This window comes from Silurus meridionalis, chromosome 2 (assembly GCF_014805685.1).
Source record: "Silurus meridionalis isolate SWU-2019-XX chromosome 2, ASM1480568v1, whole genome shotgun sequence".
Lineage (NCBI taxonomy): Eukaryota > Metazoa > Chordata > Actinopteri > Siluriformes > Siluridae > Silurus > Silurus meridionalis.
This window is the reverse complement of record NC_060885.1, coordinates 15,897,193-15,916,791: the sequence shown is the minus strand read 5'-3', so window position 1 is coordinate 15,916,791 and position 19,599 is coordinate 15,897,193. Positions and strand designations below refer to the sequence as shown.

At 39.5% G+C, this 19,599-nt stretch overlaps 2 protein-coding genes across 5 annotated transcripts in view; one reads left to right on the top strand and one right to left on the bottom strand.

The window, feature by feature from the left end:
• The window catches only part of smap1 (small ArfGAP 1), a 108,134-nt gene extending 106,263 nt beyond the window's left edge, over positions 1-1,871 (top strand). For all 4 annotated transcript variants that reach the window (XM_046870893.1, XM_046870885.1, XM_046870878.1 and 1 more), the window contains one exon: positions 707-1,871. In XM_046870893.1, coding sequence (XP_046726849.1) covers positions 707-835 — 129 coding nt within the window. In that variant the 3' untranslated portion in view covers positions 836-1,871. The remainder of the gene's footprint in view (positions 1-706) is intronic.
• A 49-nt stretch (positions 1,872-1,920) lies between these two features.
• Positions 1,921-15,228, bottom strand: b3gat2 (beta-1,3-glucuronyltransferase 2 (glucuronosyltransferase S)). The gene is made up of 4 exons (XM_046870905.1): positions 14,110-15,228; positions 9,909-10,053; positions 5,878-6,026; positions 1,921-2,775 (listed from the first exon to the last, which is right to left on the bottom strand). Exons 1-4 carry the CDS (start codon positions 14,656-14,658, stop codon positions 2,689-2,691), a joined length of 930 nt encoding a protein of 309 aa, XP_046726861.1. The 5' UTR covers positions 14,659-15,228; the 3' UTR covers positions 1,921-2,688.
• Positions 15,229-19,599: the final 4,371 nt, after the last annotated feature.

Genomic DNA, 19,599 nt, shown 5'->3' with positions numbered 1-19,599 from the left:
GAATCTATCAAAAGTGTTCCAAGCTAGGAACAGTGGTGAACTGGCGACCGGGTCTCATGGGTCTCATTACAATCGATAATCATCGCAGTGACCATGACAGCTCTATGTGGCATGTATCATTACCACTCCACAAAGTTAATTAAGTATTATAAATCCAGTGCACCTTACATAAGTGCAACCCTACTTAGAGTCCCCTCACTGCAGTGTCTCTTTGCATCTATGGCCACCTTGGAATTAAAAGCCATTAGATAGGTAATATAAAAAAAGACATTGCTACAGTACAGAGATTGTTGGTTGCTCTGGTTAAGAGTGACTGTATCTGGGGTAACAGGTCTCGGATGAAAGCAGTCTTTTTCTGCCTTGTGTGAACAGTTATATTCGAGTTACACAATGTTAATGAGAATCTAAAGGTCAAGAAAGGTGAGACACAAATAGATATTTTCAGTGTACATTGTTAAATCTTTGAATAAAAGCTGCTTTTTTTTTGGACAGTGAGGTGATTAGCTCAGTCAGAGATGAAAGTTAATAATAGATATACATATATGTAAGAGGGAAATCAGCTAGAGGTGAAGCACAGCTGGAAAATAAAATCATAGATAAATTCCTAGATGTGAATGCTGGATGTGAAGGCTGTTAACACAGTAATACTTTGCCTCTAGATTTTTATATATGTTCTTATTTTATTTTTTATTTTTTTCTCCACTAGGTGAACCAGCAGATGTCTGGCCTGAACCTGAATGGTGCCCCCATGGCCTTCGGGCAGCCTGGGACCGCTATGGGAGGCTGGGTGGGTCCTCCTTCTGGTCAGACCCTCAGTACCCAGCTCTGGAAGTGAATGAGCAAGGGAGGGTGGAGGACAATAAAGGGTGCAGCATCCCTCCGACCCTCAATCACCCCTCCTTTGACAAACCACCAGAGCACACCGAGTTTTATCCACGTACTGCTCTTTTTCCCCCTCCCCCTTCTTTTCAACCATAACTCTTTAACTGGAGGTTGTCAGTTCAGCCTTGCCCCTGTGAGTCAACTGAGTGATCGAGAGTGTGGAGAGTCGGAGAGACTGGCAGCTTTGTCCGTCTTATTTGCAGTTTTCTTCTTCTTCTTCTTCTTCTTCTTCTATATATTTTTTGGGTTGAAAAAAAAATTACATATCAGCAAAGAAAGCTGCTGGACCAATATACAAGCGTCTAATATATCATTACCAAATCGATAGTGAATAATTGTATTTAAATGGCAGAGATATGGCTATCATGTTTGTGAACGCCCCCTTCCCCCCCTTCCTTTTTCCCCACCAATAGGGAAACTGTATATGCCCCATATCCTGAAGCCCTGTAGCAGCTATCGTATGATCCATTGTACTGTATGTAAGCATAATATAGAGAAGAATTAAATCCCCCAGTCCTCCCTCACCTCACCCTCCCTGTACAAGCCCATCAGCTTCATCATCCTCGTCTATCTTTTACTGTGATGTTTTAATGTGTGCATTACAGAGAAGCACAGTTAGCAACAGACAAATAAACCTGGACGACGCAACAGCAGTGTAAAGGCCAACGGGAGAAAGAGGATGGAATCGTTAATTGAGCTACAGGGAACAAAAAACGAGAGCAGGCGTTACCTACAGAGAAGGGATTTGTGTGCAGATAGTTTTTTTTTTTTTTTTAAGAATCGAACAAATGTGCACATGGAAACATGCGGCCCCGTGACAGTGGCAGAGTGAAAGTGCACTCAGACAGGGTCCTTCTGCTGTGCAATAATGTGAGCATCCACACCTCGTCATCCAGGTTTATTTCTATAATGTGTTTACATTTTTATGGTGCCTAGTACAGAGGGAAAAAAATGTTATTTCCGTGCATTAAACAGTGAGTAGCCATGAACTATTGTGTGATCCTTTTTTTCCTTAATGCCTCATTTATTGTAAGGTTCTTTTTTTTTTTTTTTTTTTTTCTTCTTTACTTTGCTTTTAAAAGAGGTCATTTGGAATAAAGACAGTTATAATTCAAAGGTTTGTTCCTGTAGTGCTGGGTTCAGGCTGTTCATATTGCCCTGCATCTTTCTGTCCATTTTCTTAGCCTTGTAGCAACACGTTCATGACAATAAAATCATTTTACAGAAATCCAATAACTGCTTAAATACAACAGACCTGTATCATTACAGTTAAATATGTCCACTGAATGTACATTTTAGCCATTTAGCCATATTATGCCATTTTCCCCCCGACAGCTAGCTCTTTTTCGATGTTTTTGTTTTTGAACTTGTCCCAAATATATAATAAGTTCTCCAGGTTCTAAGAAACAATGAAACATCATTGTGACTTCATCAGGTGCTTGCACTCCAGATTTTAAGGTAAAAGTTCCTCTTAGCAGCCGAACTCAGCTGAAGTCAGCTGTACCGAATATTACAGGTTTTAAAGACGAGTTCTTTTCTAGGAACTCTGTATGCTTCCTCGGGTGATGAGGAGATATTCTTATTAACAAAATGATGGCCAGCCAATTTATGCAGCCAGAAATAAGTCCACAGAATTGGATAGTCCAGAGTGTTGAGTTCGATGACACAGACATCAGACTTCCCACTGAGCTTCCAGCATGAATCAGCACGCTATCAGTCCAGCAGTTGACACTAATTGGGAAAGTACCAGGGATAGTGGCTACTTGTTGTAATATGCTGTGAGACCTCCCACGCCAGTCCTGTCCACTAGACCTCGATCAGAACAGAGTCCTGGTGTCGTTTGGGCTCATTGCCCAGGTTGACCTTCTCTGTGCGGGTGTGCCAGACCAGGACCTGAAACAAAACAAAAAAACTTAATATTCTCAGGATGGAGATATTAACATAGCTATTTTTCTCAGTAACTGTAAGGCACCTTGGAGAAAAATGCAGTAATATATAGGAGAAAAATAAGGTCAGAGTCAGGGACCATCTACAGCAGTAACCCCTCAGTGGTGCTGCTTGGTGATGTCTGTGCTCAAGGTCGATGCTGTCGAGCGTGTAGGCTCCCTGGCCTTTTGTAGCGGCTTCTCTTAATTATAAGTGAGAGTAGAGCATAAGCTGTGTGTGCTGTTAACGCAACCTCGCCCAGGTGTGACACGTCACTTCCAAAGCGCATGGTACTGTTAATTGGCTTGTTTTGCATATCTAACAAGACTTCTTCAGCGGCCGGCGATGATACCTTGAGGTTCATTTGGGGCTCGTACCAACAGGAGATGATCTACACTTAAACGCTGAATATTTCAGTTAATCAACACCTCTTTTCCTCTAGTGCAGATAGAAATTGAGATAAGTAAAACTGTTTCAAAGTTGAGTTTTCTGTACTGTTCTTTGTATTTCTAGTTCTGAAACATTCTGCCTGTGTATAAGCAAAGAATTATACAATTTTCATATTTACAATTTAAGCATTTAGGCTTTAGAGACACTGTTTCCACACTTTGGTATTTGGCAACGGAAAGTCATTGTGCTATGTTCAAATTTAACTTTTACATAGAATCCTTCTGAAATCCTGCTCAGACACAAACATATGTTAATCTGAATATATTGTAAGCCATGACAAACACTAGCCTTCAAATTTTGTGACAGAAAAATTTTACTTTTTTGAGTTTCCAGTTAAAACCAATTAGTCTTCTGTCTCAATCACTGCATTGTTTCAGTGAACCTGTAGCTGGATGTAAATAGCAAAACTGTTCATTATATGTACCTTTGTAGCTGTCAATTTTTATTTATATGTAAATAAATGTAAACACTTCCTGGAGCTGGAGTTGCTGAGACTGATTAGACTTTAGACAGAAATATTTCTTTAAGCCTGAGTGCATTCCAGAGAGGAGGAATCATCTGATTGATTGTGTTGTGTGCTAAGCTGGCAGGTTCTAGACATCAAGATTGAGATGCATATTGACATTAATAAGCAGGAGAGCCTCAGAATCGGGACTGAGAATGGCTCCTCTCAGTGCGTAAGATTGTTCACTCTCAAGCTCCCTGCCCTCCTTCAACCTCCATCTTTCCACATCTGTCATGCTGTCCTTCATTCCATTTCACTGTCAATCTCAGCCTCTGCCTCCTTCATTCTCTTTTTCTGCTCTCCATCCCCCATCTAGCATCTCCTGATTGCTCAGTTGAGTCTTTGAACCAGGCCAATCAGTCCAACATCACGACCCTTCCTGTTGAGATGCAAGCTGGGAGCTGCCCAAATCCGATGTCTGTGGTAGAGCTTGTTCTCTGATGTCTCTAGAGATGATTTTAAAACACTCATAGAAGTCTGACCTTTTTTAAAGATGTGTGTAAAGCTGTGTTTGCATGCACAGACTCGCACACTGCTATGACAATGAGTGTGCAGAACCATGAATGTCAAGTCAAATGTCTTGCTTTTATTTTTGCCTTGAAGAGGGTTTAATTGAATGTCATCTATTAAAATAAGTATGTAAGACTGCATATTTATTTAAAGCCATTTTGTTGTATTCAGTCACATTCTTTAATTGTGTTTTGCTAAACCCAGTGTTCACTTCATAAAGTTCTACACTATAAGGTAGAGTTACGCTTAAGTCTAGTCTATGCTAGGTTGAAAATGAAACCTTCATGCTTTTTGACTGATAATGATAGCGGTGTAAGACACTGCTGCACGACGTGAGTCCTCTACTGGCTGGTGCTGGTGATTAGTGGTAATGTCAGCTCTGCTAATAGTCACTATTAATAATTCCAGCACTGCTGCCATTAGGATAATTGGGTGATAATGATGATGGCACTAGCTGTGACATGCAGGTCCTGGAAAGAGAAGCTACCCTGACACAAGGTGCAGTAAGACACCTATGCCCAAACTAAAGGAGATGTTACCAGCTCAGGCATCGGTTCCATATGTTGACCATGCAATACTCCAAGGTCCCATATCCAAAGACAGTTATTGTAATTATACACAAATTATACATGTAAAGGTAAAGCCTGAAAGAATTGCTGATGGTAAAAGGCCTAGAATTATGCACATTAAAAGCAAAAAAGCATGACCCACCACTCACTACTTATTACACAGGAACTTATCCAGTTATCTTTAAAGGTAAACTACATTACTAAAGGTATGTGAAGACTTTAACACCACTGGTATAGCTGCTTGTTGTTCCCATTACAAAACAATGGGAATTAATAAAGGAATCTTCACTATAACAGACTCCACTCTTCTGGAAAGACTCTGTGGTAAGTTTTAAAACCCAGCTTTGGCGATTTGTGCCCAATCAGCCATGAGAATTACTGGGGCCCACACTCTCCATTTTAACTCTTCTCACATATGTGCTTGTCATTTCTCTATATATCATGTCGACATTGGAATGTAATGTTATTTCTTCAGGTTCATGATATGACACAAAACAAACACACAATACTATATAAAGTGCAAATATACAACAGTTTGAGATGATTGCAAGAGACAGAATACACAATACACTGGTGTAACATATTAAATAGTATAACAGCAATAAATATAATGTTGCATAGTGACTGCAGGAGTTTTGTAACGTGCAGTGGTATTGAGTCATACTGGGTTAGTTTGAATGTTGGGAAACTGTTGCGAAGTCTACTAGTTGTGACATGGATGCACCTGTACCCTCTACCTGATGCCTGTCAGTTGAATGTGCAGTTCTTGTACCACATGGTGAGACACCTCGTGATTACACGCACTATTGTTCGTCTGTAGAAGGTGGTCAGGATGGGAGAGGGGAGTTTGGTACACAGGTGCACTGTCATGACAGAACTTTTTTAAGCCCATTCGTTTGAGCGATTTAAAACATTTTAATGCTACATCATACAAAGATATTCTAGAACAGTGTGCCCTTCTGAATTTGTGCCAACTGATGAAGAAATATCTACATATGTTTGACCATGTTTTGTTGTATATTGTTAGGTACTGACCTGGGTGCAGTTGTGAGCCTTCGGCTCCAGTTCCTCCAGTTTGGTTATTTGTTTGAGGAAGTCAGACTCTTGCATGCCTGGCTTGGCACCTCTCCTCTTGAATAGAGCTCGTGGGTTAGCAAGGATCACCTGAAGGTTCACAGCAAAGCCTAAGCCAGTGAGAAGAGGAGAGAAGTTAATGTAGTGGCATGTATGAGAATATTGAGCTGTTTCTTAGCTACATTTACTGCAGCAAAACTTTCTTTTGCCTAGTTTCATTTTTCATGTGAATCTTATGGCAGCTTTAGCCAAATTTGTACACACATCTATTCATCACTTTGCAAGAATGATCTTTGCATTTAAACTTACATACACTGACTTCCAACAGAGAAAATTAACTTTGATACAGTGTGCGTTTCAGAGCACAATATTGTCACTTGATCAAAAGAAGCAGAAACAAACATTTAGTGGTGTGTAATGTAAGCACTGCCTTTTCTAATAATAGTGTATTAGCATCATCCTGTGAAAGCAGCCAGTTTTTGACCACGATTAGAAACTAGAAGCACTACACTCTGCTTAGTGAAAGCCTTTCTTGCTGTCTACACTTAACATTTAAATTGCATTTTGCAATCATTTTGAATTTAATTGCATGTCTCTTTCCTCTTGTGCTGATGTTTAAAAAATGACATGTCCTTCAGTGATCATTATAATGGTGACATGTTTTGCACATTTCTATTGTTATACTCAAAATAAAATCTGTCTCACTCCTGCCATCAGCTTAGCCAATGCAGGCAATTGATTTTTTACTCCTATCAAAAGTCCCCCTGAAGTCTCCACAGAAAATGCTTTTTTAATACTGTCTTCAACCAAGAAAGGGGCTCATATCTTATTTAGCACTTCAGTGTCTGCTACACAAAATCTAAATAGGAACAGGAGCTGACTGCTGTATGGTGGAAGCAGCATTGGGGACAAGTAAACTCATGGTAGGGTAGTAAAGTGAGCACCAAGGCAGTACATAGAGCTTATATTACTAACTTAAAATGATCAGAAATGCAAAGACTGTGACCCCATGCATTGTAGCAGCCAGGTTTTTTTTTTACCTCCTTCCTTCTGTTTGATTATCCTTGAGCTTTCAAATATATAAGCATTCATTTAGCAGATTATTTACCCAAAGTTGCCTTTTTATTATTTTTTTTATTCATTTATTACTATATAGTCTTTCAAGACGCTTACTTAACCAATAATCAGGGACTCTGTGTTATAAAGGACGATTTGAGTATCATCTGCTTATTGTTAGAAGAATTTTAGTGAATAATTGATGAATCCATTTCTTCTTTGACAGTCTTGCACTTTCATTTTCATCCAGATCCTAAATACAAACTCACACACTTCTATACACGGTCATGTATAATTTGTTTGCTCTACTGATTGTCCTTATCCTTTCATCATATCATGTCTTCATTTGCCTTCTTTACATTTCTTTGAAGTAATTTTAATACCCCATAATAATTTATATCAGTCTCTATTAGGAGATGTCACAATCCAGTTTAAGGGTTGTGGGGTGGGGGTTTGCACAGAATCAGTCTCACGTCTCACTGTTTAAAAAAAAATCCAGTGGGAAATAAAGCTCAGTTGTATTTTTTTATTCCAGGTACAGGCTGATTTTTCTAGGACGCCTGTGCTTTAGATAAAGCCACCTGGGTTTCTGCCACCCCCACAGCGACAGTCATTTCACTGCAGCAGAGAGGCTGAGATTCAGCCGAGCTACACAACGGTGTCCCTACTCTATAAGTAGAGCTTCAAGGTATGTTCAATCATGAGCCTTGCAATGCTTTATTAATAGATGATGGTTGGTCAATTTACCTTTAGCCTTTGCCTTTTTAACTGCATTCCATTTTGATATCACTCTTTTACAAGTGCATCATTATATCACAGACACTTTGATAAAGGGAAAGGGTTTATTATATTTTATTAATTCCTCTGCTTTGTTTTGCTCTCTATGCACTCATCAATGTTCAAGTGCTCTCCAGATTAAGAGTTATACACACAGGCACTGTGTGTGCACCCTATGCTTCGCTGCAGCTATAAGCAATCAAAAAATCACGTTGTGCTAATGCAGCCCACTCATTGCCTTAGACACAGACAGGTTGGGGTGAGTCACATGGGCAAAACCTTGTGTAGCTGCAATGCAGACTTTCTCTTTTTTTTTACTTACATAAGTTAAGCTACATGGCGGGGTTAGATTAGAAAGGCATCTGTGTTAAGACAAACACTCAAGCCGCTCTTCAGGTGAGAGCTGAACTTGAACGCAGCGAAAGGTGAGACGGGACCTTTTTACCCCGCTATTGTGTTTGTTCTATGCAGGAATACTAAATTCAACTCATTGTTCTCTGCTTTTGTTCGGAGACAAACTGAATCAGACGCCTGAATCTTAAATGGTTTTAAGAATTTTTATACCAATGCTGATGTTACAGGTGGCTGATCCCGAGATAAGAACGGAAGCAGGATGAGGAGGGGGAGAGGAAAAGGATTAAAATACTGATGGGAAGCAGACTGGGTGCAGGGAGAATGGAGAGCATGATGCAGTCTCCTGTTATCAGGCATTAATTAGCAGCACAGCATCCAGAGGTGCTGCAGGAGCCTGGGGAGCTTGCGTGCTGCATCCTGCTTTGCTTTGCATTGCTGCTCTCACTGTATATCTGGAGCTGTGCCATTCTCTTTATCCTCCTCAGTTTGCAGTATGTGAACTCTGGCACTCTGCATGTTTCAGACGTGTCAGCACCTTCCTACCACACCGACGTTAATACACTCCCGTAGAGTACACTGCTGCTATTCCAAAAGAAACGCAGTAAATCAGCAGAATGCAGTGGCTTGTAGCATAAACAGGGTGGTTCACACTTTTATGTGCTTGCGTTATTGCCGCTGTCATAGGTTAATTTGTTTTTGGAGGGAAAGTCATTAAGGGCATTAATTAAGCGCACCCCCTTAGTTCTCGGAGAGTCAGCATCCTGTCAGCTATGATTGATCTACATCTCAAAGCCGTTATTTTCCAAATGCATCTGGAACATAATCTATCTTCTGAGGTATGATAAATAGTTATTTGGATTGTTCTGCACAATAGCTGACAAGCTGCACAGAGAATCATAAAATGTAATGGTGTTCTGAGCAAAGATTAAATTCCTGCCAAGAAAAAAAAAAACACCAAAAAAACACGTATGTAAAGCACTTGTTAAACTAGAAAAAGTTGTGATCATCTTCGTATTTAGCACAAGCACCGCTGCTGAACAGTAATACAGCATGAAGAACACAAAACACTCTCAAAGGCTTTTTGCAGGAAAGCCTAAAATCGGTTACTTATTTACAACATTCTTTAATCTCATTACTCTGTGCATCATGATTTAATCCTTTTGGGAAGTCGGCAGGAGAAAGCAGATTAGTGAAAGTGTAGTAAAGTGCAAGTGCTGCTGTTTTGCATTTTATGGGAAAACAGGATCTTAGTACTGAACACACGAGCAAGTGTTACTGTGTCATAATACATTAGAGCCAATCGCCTTCCAGGGTACAAAGACATGCCATACAGTACTGGCTTATCAGAACAGTATGAGGGGAAAGTTTATTGTTGAGTAGATGGCTTTTTCTTATTTATATTTCTTCTTCATGATTTCATATGCTACTATGATAGTCTTAAATCCAAGTTATTTGAGTATTATACATATACTGCTCTCTTAGTAATGCTTTGCTGTCAAGTTTAATTGACCATATATCTCTACAGATGTCTTAACTGAAGGTTGTTAGGGGAATCTTCTGAACAGTGGCCTTGTTACAGTGCAAATGACCAGCAGACCCAGAAGACCCTAATAATGAATCCTTACATGTCTTCTTACTTCTTGCAGTCTCACTGTTAGGAACATATATTGTCCTTTTATTAGAAGCTATGCTGTGTCTTTAAGTTGTTATACCATTCAAATGTGTGTTGATTTTTGCATGTATTTAAGATTGTATTTGAGTATAAATGTTTTTTAGGATTTTTTGTAACCATGGATAAGTCTTACCTGCCATGTCGATGGCAAAAGGTCGGTCAGCCTTCCAGCCTGTGTACCACCCCACCACTTTTCCCTTTTCTACAACAGGGCGTTCGTACCTGCGACCCCCTACGAGTCCTACCGGCCATACGGATACTCCTTTAGTCGACCGCATCTGAGAGGGGAAAAAAAAAAAACTATCAAATGTGCTTTAGAGTCAATGTGTGTACTAAGAATATGACACAATTTATGTTTAATAAAAAGCTTCAGCAAGCACACAGTTCACCTGTCTTTTCTTTAGGGACTGCAAAATTCATTTCTTACTTATAAAATGTTTGGATACAGTTTGTGTTGATCTACTGGTGCTTGTTGTGAGGCCATCTATTTTTATTGAATTTCAGTAGATGAGAAAGGATTTCTGTGGGATTGTATTACAGTGCGTCGGCTCATTTTCAGTCTGAGGAACCTCATCCATCTGCAGCCACGGAGTGGCTGGAAAAGCAATAAGATCATTCGCACCTGATGCAGCACACTGTTTATATTGCAGATATTAGTTTGGATGGTAGCATTCTGCTAGTGCAAATTAAAACATCCTAAAGCTAAATGATTTTTTTGTTCTTTTGACTGGAACAGAAAAGGAACTATAAAGTGTGGACAGAATTCAATGTGTGAATAAGCCATTTTTTTCTTCCCCATTTAAAAAAAAATGTGAGTAGGCTTTAATATTTAATGGCCATGCTATTCGTGTAAGCATGATACATGGCATTGTGAAGTGTCAGACGACGATGCCTATGGGCTGGAGGAAGCTTTGAAGCTCATGCTTGAAGTGTTGGTGTATCTGTGCAGCTCGGCTCTAATGCCGTCCCTTCCGAACCACCCCCTTCCCATCTGCTCCTAGGGAATTTACAAAGGCTTCTCCTTCGTAATGGAACTCTATAAATGGGAGTCTAAATCAAAGCCAGAGAGCCGGAGAAGTCTCCAGTGTAGTGAGGACATCAACGCCTGCAGCTGCACAATCATCTCTCTGAGTTATCAACTACAGCAGCAATGACATGCATCAAATGCAGCTGGATTCATTACTGTCAGAGAGCAGGGACATTCTGGTTATGCAAGCAGTGGCACATAGAGCCTCTTCTGAGGTCAGACCAATGAGCATATATATAACCCTGCAAGAGCAAGAACAGTTATAGATATAGAATGCTAAAATGTTTTCAACAATAATAATAAAACATCATCTTACGAGCATACAGGATGCAATGCAATTAGTATTTATGAAGAAAGTGATTTTCTTAATTTATCTTTACTGCTTTTTTATGGCTAGACCTATGAGGAGTTCAGCCAGGTCGACACCCTGGGATGCTTGTCTATTCCAAGGCCAATTTAGAATAGCTAGTTCACCTAATCTGTAAAAGGTAAGAAGAAACCAAAAAGCCAAGAAGAAGACAGTACCTTGGAACCAACACAACCCATTATAGCACCAAATATGAAGCTGAAATTCAGAATGATCCCCATCACCCCATGAAAGAAACGACCCAAATATGTATTATAGTGTGCCAGTGCTATATGAGATATCATAATGAAGGAGCTGCCTCTAGTTATGAATTTGACTGATTTGAGCAGTAATAATAATGCACTTAGGCTGCTGTGTTCCAAATCAAGCCTGATGTGTTTTATGTCCTCATGTTGAGCAGGGCTGTATTCATCAGCATCATAGCGTTATGTTTTGCCCTTTATGGTCTATTCCATGTGCTCAAGTCCATGTCCAGCTGTGTTGACAAAAGGAATTAAAAGAGACGAGACTGTGGAGAAAAGAGAAACTCAAAGCCACTGCTGATGGCATGAAGAGAGTCTTTTACTCTCACAAGCCCTGTGGCATTAAAACATATAATCTAGGACGCAATGCACTGAGATGCGAAGAGAACATAGAATGAAGAGAATGAAGACTAATGGAAAAAAAAGAGGAATGTACAGTTGATATTAAGATATTAAAACAAGAGATATGACATTAGTTATGAGATAAAGATTTTGAGTTAAGACTGGGGTGGGGTTATAAAATGCATAGGTGGGAAGATGGAAATAAGTCGAACTGTGATCACAGTGAAGGGCAGAGGAAAGAATGAACATGTGCAAGAAATCTTGAAAAGATGAAGCAATATAAGAGAAATCCCTCTTTCAGCTGTTTATGTATTCCAAGAACCCTCACATTTTCCACTTTTGTGCTCTGTAGAAATACAGGACAGACAGCGAAAGTATGGAGATTTTCAATGTTAGATACTGTATATTAAATATATTGAATAGAAAAATATGCTTCAACCCTTCACTAACCAACCCTTAATTCGGTTTATTAAAATGTTTTGCAACATGGCAGAAGAATTTTAACTAAGGGTTTTGCAGCAGCTTCTATTATTCTGGAACTGTTTCTGCCTACCAGTGTAGTCATACTTAACCCTACTAACAAAGATTTCAAAATCTTCTAATTGCTATTGACTAAATAGTGATTTGTTTAAAAAGATTATAGCCACATCAGTTACCTATTTATTTTCCTTTGCTAGAGTGGAAGAGCACTTTGGTGGTCATTCCTACTAAAATGTATTTTAGTTGTATGTTTCCTCAAACAAGGCTAGGTCAGGGATGTTGTGTCTTCATTACTGAATATACCTGACCTGAATTGAAGCTTTAATGAATGAATTGTTTGGCTGGGAATAAAATTAAACCTGTGATTGAGGACTTTGGCCATGCAACCTTCTGATGCAGCTTCATACTGGCCCTTTTGTATACATGATTTTTAAAAACTTGCACACATACAGTAATGTATAATGCATTTGCAGAGATAATCTCACACAAGCATTAAAATCAAACAGCAGTGTTTGTGTAGCTCTTAAATGCCTGATATATCTCTATGTGTCTTACAGTGCTAATCTAACAAAACTTTCAGGTTCTGAATCCCACAGCTTGCTCATTATCAGGCTGCTCACTTACACTCCTGAAGCTGGCAGTGCAATTAAGCTGATGTAATTTCCAGGATCATACAATTGCCCAATTTCCCTCGGGGTATCAAATATGCATCTTACAAGTGGAAATCTCTGTAGTCTGCTAAACCATAGGCTGATTAATTTGAAATGATAACAGTCACCTAATAAAATAACTGCACTTTGTGAGACCGACTCTTTTTATAACCTCTCAACTTTAGAGTGAAGGTTTTCTTCGTTTAGATTGAATGTCTAATATTTTGCCGAAATGACGAATACTAGGAGGACCACAGGGAAGCTTTATAAATATGCTCACCTCAAGTATGAGAATGTGGTGTAAATTGGTTGGAATCATTCATTTATTCACTTCTTTCAAATGCACTAGCTACATAACACACCCGACCTTCTTCTTATAACCCTATCCACCCTGATTGTTTTGTAATGTTTATGGCAGAGACCCTCTTATCCTGCTGATGCAACTCTTCCTGCTGGTTTATAGTACATCAGATTTCTACATAAATTAGTAAATAATGCCACAGCCTCTAGATTGCTTAGACTATTTTTTTGTGCTATAACTAAAGCTTTCGGTATCTAATCTACTTCTGTACACTCGGATGAAATATGCCCATATTGAGCTTGCCAGCAAAATCAAATAAGCTTCCATCTTCATACTGTAGGCTTGTTTAATAGATTGATCTTTTTAATTAGATTTGATAAGCAGTTTGTGCAACCTAGATAATTCTCTTGGAAACAGTTGAGACAGTAAGAACTGAGAGGGATATGGACTATAACATTATATATTTCGATTTTCTTTTTCTTTTTTTTTCCTTTTTTTTTTTTTTTACATAAAATGATGCTTTTTAATTTGTGAGAATACATGGCATGTTTTACTGTACCACTTATCCTTATTACATTTTACCAGAAGATATTTGGGTACAGTTTTGTATATAAAGAATGACACAGACACACAATGGGTTACTGAAAATGTAAAAACCTGTAAATTGTGCACTAGAGGGTTCGAATTGCAAATATTGTACTGCAAAAAAACTGTATTTAAATCACAGTTCAATAATAGCAGGATGTAAGCTGTTGCTGAAACACATTAAGGAAATCATTTTCAGCTTCCTAAAGCAGTTTTGACCCCTGATCGTGTTTGAGCTCATTCGGGGGGCTTCGTCAAAGCATTACAGAAAAAGGCCACTCGAAAGAGCTTGGAGACGCGTGTTTATATGCAAACTTAGTGATTTTTAATGCAAGTCTACCTCTTCAAAAAGCTCCAGGCTGTACGTGTTATCATCGTCGGCAAAGAACACCACTCCGGAGTCGGTGGCGGTGCGGTGCGCGCGGAGCCACGTGAGCGCGGCGTTCCTCTGCTCGGTGGCGCGCGGCATGCCCGCCCGTTTAAAGCGGCGCGGGGTGAGCACGTGCAGGTGCGTGTACGGCACACGACCGCGCGCCAAGAAGCGCGATACGAGCTCGGTGCGACTTGCCGAGTCTTCTACTACAATCCAGTGAAAGTGCGGGACCTGGCGGAAAGTGTTGGCCAGGCGCGTGAGCTCGGCTTTCTGCACGGCGCGGCTGTACGTGGGGGTGATGGCGTAGATGAGCGGCGGCAGCGGCGGCGGCGGTGCGGTGCGGTTGAGCGCGCGCACAGGCGCGTCCCGCCGCGGCGCGCTGCTGCTCAGCCGGGACAGGTACGAGTGCGCGGTGTTGCGCACGGAGGACCTCTTCGTGTCGATGTCGATCACGATGATGACGATCAGCACCCACGGAAGCAGGATGAAAAAGCGGCTGTAGAAGATCGACTTCATCGTGGCAAAGTTAGCACGCTGCCCAAAACGCGGGATCACCAATCCATCTCAGTCCGCCGGAAAATCTTTACACATGCACTGTACAGCCTTAATAACACTGCGTTAACAAGAACTTAGTGATCTCTCCATCAGGCATAATCCAGTCGCCCAAGATCTGATTAAATACATCTTCAGAGCAAAGACTGACTCTTTGTGCTTATTTACACCTGATCGGTTTTCAAACTTACGCAGCTATTACAAAGCCATCCTTCATCAGTTTACAGTCTCCTCTAAAAAAAAAAAATAAAATAAAAAAGGGGGAGACAGAATTCGAGACAAAATAAAAGCTACTGAAAGCGACGCCTGGGATAAGAAACAACAGGTACGGGTATTGTATTGGATCCACAGAAAGCAGTCCCTGAACGCATTGCTGGCTTTGGCTCCATCTCTCCTCTGAGATGCTCCTCTGAGCTCTGAAGCTGAGCGGACAAAGAGTGCGCAGGTCCTGATGCTCTGATGCTGCTACTGCCTCTCAAATAACAGCGCTGTCATGTGAGGGACTGAGACCTCACTCTTTTATTTGTGTGTGTGTGTGTGTGTGTGTGTGTGTGTGTGTGTGTGTGTGTGTGTGTGTGTGTGTGAGAGAGAGAGAGAGAGAGAGAAATAAAGGCTGTGTGTGTGTGTGTGTGTGTGTGTGTGTGTGTGTGTGTGAGAGAGAGAGAGAGAGAGAGAGAGAGAGAAATAAAGGCTGTGTGTGTGTGTGTGTGTGTGTGTGTGTGTGTGAGAGAGAGAGAGAGAGAGAGAGAGAGAGAGAAATAAAGGCTGTGTGTGTGTGTGTGTGTGTGTGTGTGTGTGTGTGTGTGTGTGTAACGCATCTGACCGGAATACTAAACGATCTGGCTGAAACGCAACTGGATTAAACACTTACTAAATGCTACTGTACTAACTGCATTTTCATTTTTTTTTTTTTTGGGGTGGGGGAGAGGAGCTGCATCTTTGTTCTTCTTGAGCCAGTATTCTACACGTTTTATGCAATGAGAATTAATTACAGTAGCTCCTGTACAGCAAGTTCTGTGCTAAAATCATCAATGCGGCTGCACAGGATAATAACTGAATTATCAGGTGTGTGGGCACAGGGTACATCTTGGAAATAAGTCTTGCCAGCTACATCACTATAGAGATGTATTACTTTTCCATTCAATTCATGCAGATCATCAATCATCCAGCCCATGCTCTTTTGAAACAAGTGTAGGTGTTTTTTACAAAACCTGTTGAGTATTAGGAACCACTGTGCATACATTTATTGTGTCTTGTTTATCATCATTCTTCCAATTTAGGTAATGCATTTTAATGAATATATCTTTCTTTGATTAGTTCTTTTATTTAGGAAATGTTAGACTATTGCCAGCTTGTAGCAAGAAGGGGCAACAGGGTACCACAGTAAGCAGCATTGCTCCTCACATCTTTGCTGTCTCTGGTTGCATCCAAGTTTTTATGCATATTCTCCACATTAGCATGTAGATTTCCTTTGAGTTCTCCAGTTTCTTTCCAATTACTATTAACACGCCAGTAGACTCAATAGCTAAACTAAAAAGTGTGAATGTGTGTTTGCAGGATGACCTAAAATTTGACTGAATGTATGTTTCATGCCCAGTGTGTCCAGAATAAATTCAGGGTATCCAAATGACCTGACAAGGTAAAATCATTTGTTGGATTTGAATGAATAAATGGATGGGGGGTATAAAGGTAAGTCTATTTATTTAAAAGATGTATAATATTTCTTCCCTGTACCATGTATTTTTGCTAGTCAATGCCAATGTGATCTTCATGCCACTGTAATTTTCCACTTTAAAAATAGATCTTCTGTATCCACATGAATGATGTGATTGGCTGTGCTGTCTGTATCTCTCTGTCTTCTTTTGGCCTGTCTTGCGGAGACTGAAAGCTCCATCTGTTGGACTTCATTATATAAAAGCAAATCACAGTTTCTGTTTGATAGATAAACCCAGTGGCATTCATCTAATCTTCTGATGCATGACTAATGTCAACTGAAAAGAAAAGTAGTAATTAAGTTATTCATATTGTTTTAGTCAGATGATGTGGCTGAAATGGTTGCCGTATTTACCCCAAAGCAATATGTCGTCCATGTCTGCACCGGTCTGCCTGAAGATCCCATCTCTGCGTCTTGTGACAGCTACCTGTTGTGACATCTAGTCTTGCCCTCCCTTTCCCTTGATACATAAGCCACTGTCAGCTTGGAAAATGTCAATCAAGTAGGGGGAGAGAGGGAAGGATGGATACTGCTGTCACAGGCCACTGTCTCATTGTGGAGATTTTTTTGTTCAAGATGGTGAAAATGTGACAGCTCTGTCACCTAGAATGAAACGAACGAAAAATTGAGCAGAAGAACAGAAGCCAAAGAAAGAGGCTCAGGAAAGACACAGAAAGCTTTAGATAGCATTCTTTTGTGCCATGAAATGAGTGTCACATTGATTGACTGGTGTGAAATGGGAAGGAAGAAACTGATGGAATAGGGAGGATATTTTCCATGGACTCCTCTGAATCCTAATTCACCAGTGAGCGTAAAAGACTATTAGCATTTTTCTTTTTTACACACTATCCCTCCATCCATGTTGAATGCTGCAGAGGGAATGGAGTGTGATGTTTCTGAAAGATGGACAGGAGGGACAGGGAGGGAGGAGTCTGAAGGAAGTGGTTTATTGATGGAGAAATATTTCCTCAATACTGCAAGTCAAGCATCCAAAGTGCGATAACAACAAATTAACGCACTGCCCCATGAAAATAGATCACAGCTCAACTAGATTAAGTGATAATTTAAATCTCAATTCAATAAGTCTGTGGCAAAGCAATTTGGATCCTCATAATGAATGGGAAATATAGACCATGCATGTCAACACCATTTGCATAGAAATGGCTTTTCATCTCTTTTTTTATTGTGTGAACTAGACTTGAGCTATAACATTTTCTCAGTGTAAACCAATCGAATCAACCAGTTTACAGTTTACTAGATTTGGTTTCTATTTTGCATGCTGTGCTAAGGTAATTATACAGAATCCACTTTAAACTAATTACAGCCGTTTGCACATTTGTTTTATTCTTGTTTCCTGGTCTGATTTCGTATCAAGATAAAGCGCTAATGGCTTTTCAACTTGATTGATGTTTATTAATTAAAACACTTCTTATAGTTTGCAACACTAACTGTTCTAAAGTAAAATGTTTTTAAGATACACAACAAATAATATCGGTCAAATAATAGCTTAGTTTTATCTTTCTAAAATATTGTAATAAAGGGCAAGATTGAACACATTTTACTTACGTCTTTATAAAAAATGTATTTGTACAATGTACAAATGTACAGAAATAAATCGGACATTATACTTCGTCAATTCTTAGATGCCACATTAACAGAGGAAGCATTTCAACAATGTAATAACATGGATTTCCAGCACAGCTATAAGATCAATTGTGTTGAAACAACCTTGAGTCTCTAGCATTATTTCTGTTATGGGATTGATTTACATAACAAAAGTAAGTGTCTTTCACAGCACACACTCTGGTAAACAGAGGAGAAAGGATGTGACATGAGAGCTGATACATATTAAAACTGCACCACTACAGCATGATAATGTTGCTGAAATCCTTGCCTACCCTAGAGAAATGTGATCCACATAAACATGTATTAGCACCAGTGATGCCAGGTTACACTCTGTGTTTGATTTGACCAATTATCTGCTGTATCCTTTAAGACACATCTAGCATAGTAATTCTATTCTGGTGCCAGTGAATCACTGCACTCCATGCGTAATGATTCATGAGTTGGGAGTCTGTGTATCTTTGGCTGTGGATGATTGCTATAAAACAGCACTTGTTCATACATCTGGCTCTGGGCCACAAAAGCTGTAAAAGACCAGTTCCATACTTAATGAATTTGTGGAGAGATTATATTAGTCTGCCATGGGCACACAAGAGACAAGACAAATGAAGAGGGAGAGAGAAAGAGAGAGAGAGATAGAGAGAATATGAATGTGCATTGTTAATGATGTCAAGTCTTTTGGAGGTACAAGGCAATATCTCGGCTCTAAGACTTTTGAATGCAAGGTTAGTTTAATTCTGGTTCTTACCAAGTATTACAGCCATGGTGTTAAAACAGGTCAAGCACTGAAGCAGATTGGATTCAACAGCAGAAGTCAGATTTTATATTTCTCAGCCATAAACAGGTTTTTAAGACCATTGGCGCATTTTCATTTACCCTGAACAAATATTGACAACAAGGACCAGGAGATCATATATATATATATATATATATATATATATATATATATATATATATATATATATATATATATATATATATGTTCAGAGCAAATGTCAGAATAAGGTATCAAAGAGTAAGGTAAAAAAAAAAATCATATTATATTTTTATTTATATATATATATATATATATATATATATATATATATATATATATATATATATATATATATATATACAGTGAGGAAAATAAGTATTTGAACACCCAGCTATTTTGCAAGTTCTCCCACTTAGAAATCATGGAGGGGTCTGAAAATGTCATCGTAGGTGCATGTCCACTGTGAGAGACATAATCTAAAAAAATAAATCCAGAAATCACAATATATGATTTTTAAACTATTTATTTGTATGATACAGCTGCAAATAAGTATTTGAACACCTGTCTATCAGCTAGAATTCTGACCCTCAAAGACCTGTTAGTCTGCCTTTAAAATGTCCACCTCCACTACATTTATTATTCTAAATTAGATGCACCTGTTTGAGGTCGTTAGCTGCATAAAGACACCTGTCCACCCCATACAATCAGTAAGAATCCAACTACTAACATGGCCAAGACCAAAGAGCTGTCCAAAGACACTAGAGACAAAATTGTACACCTCCACAAGGCTGGAAAGGGCTACGGGAAATTG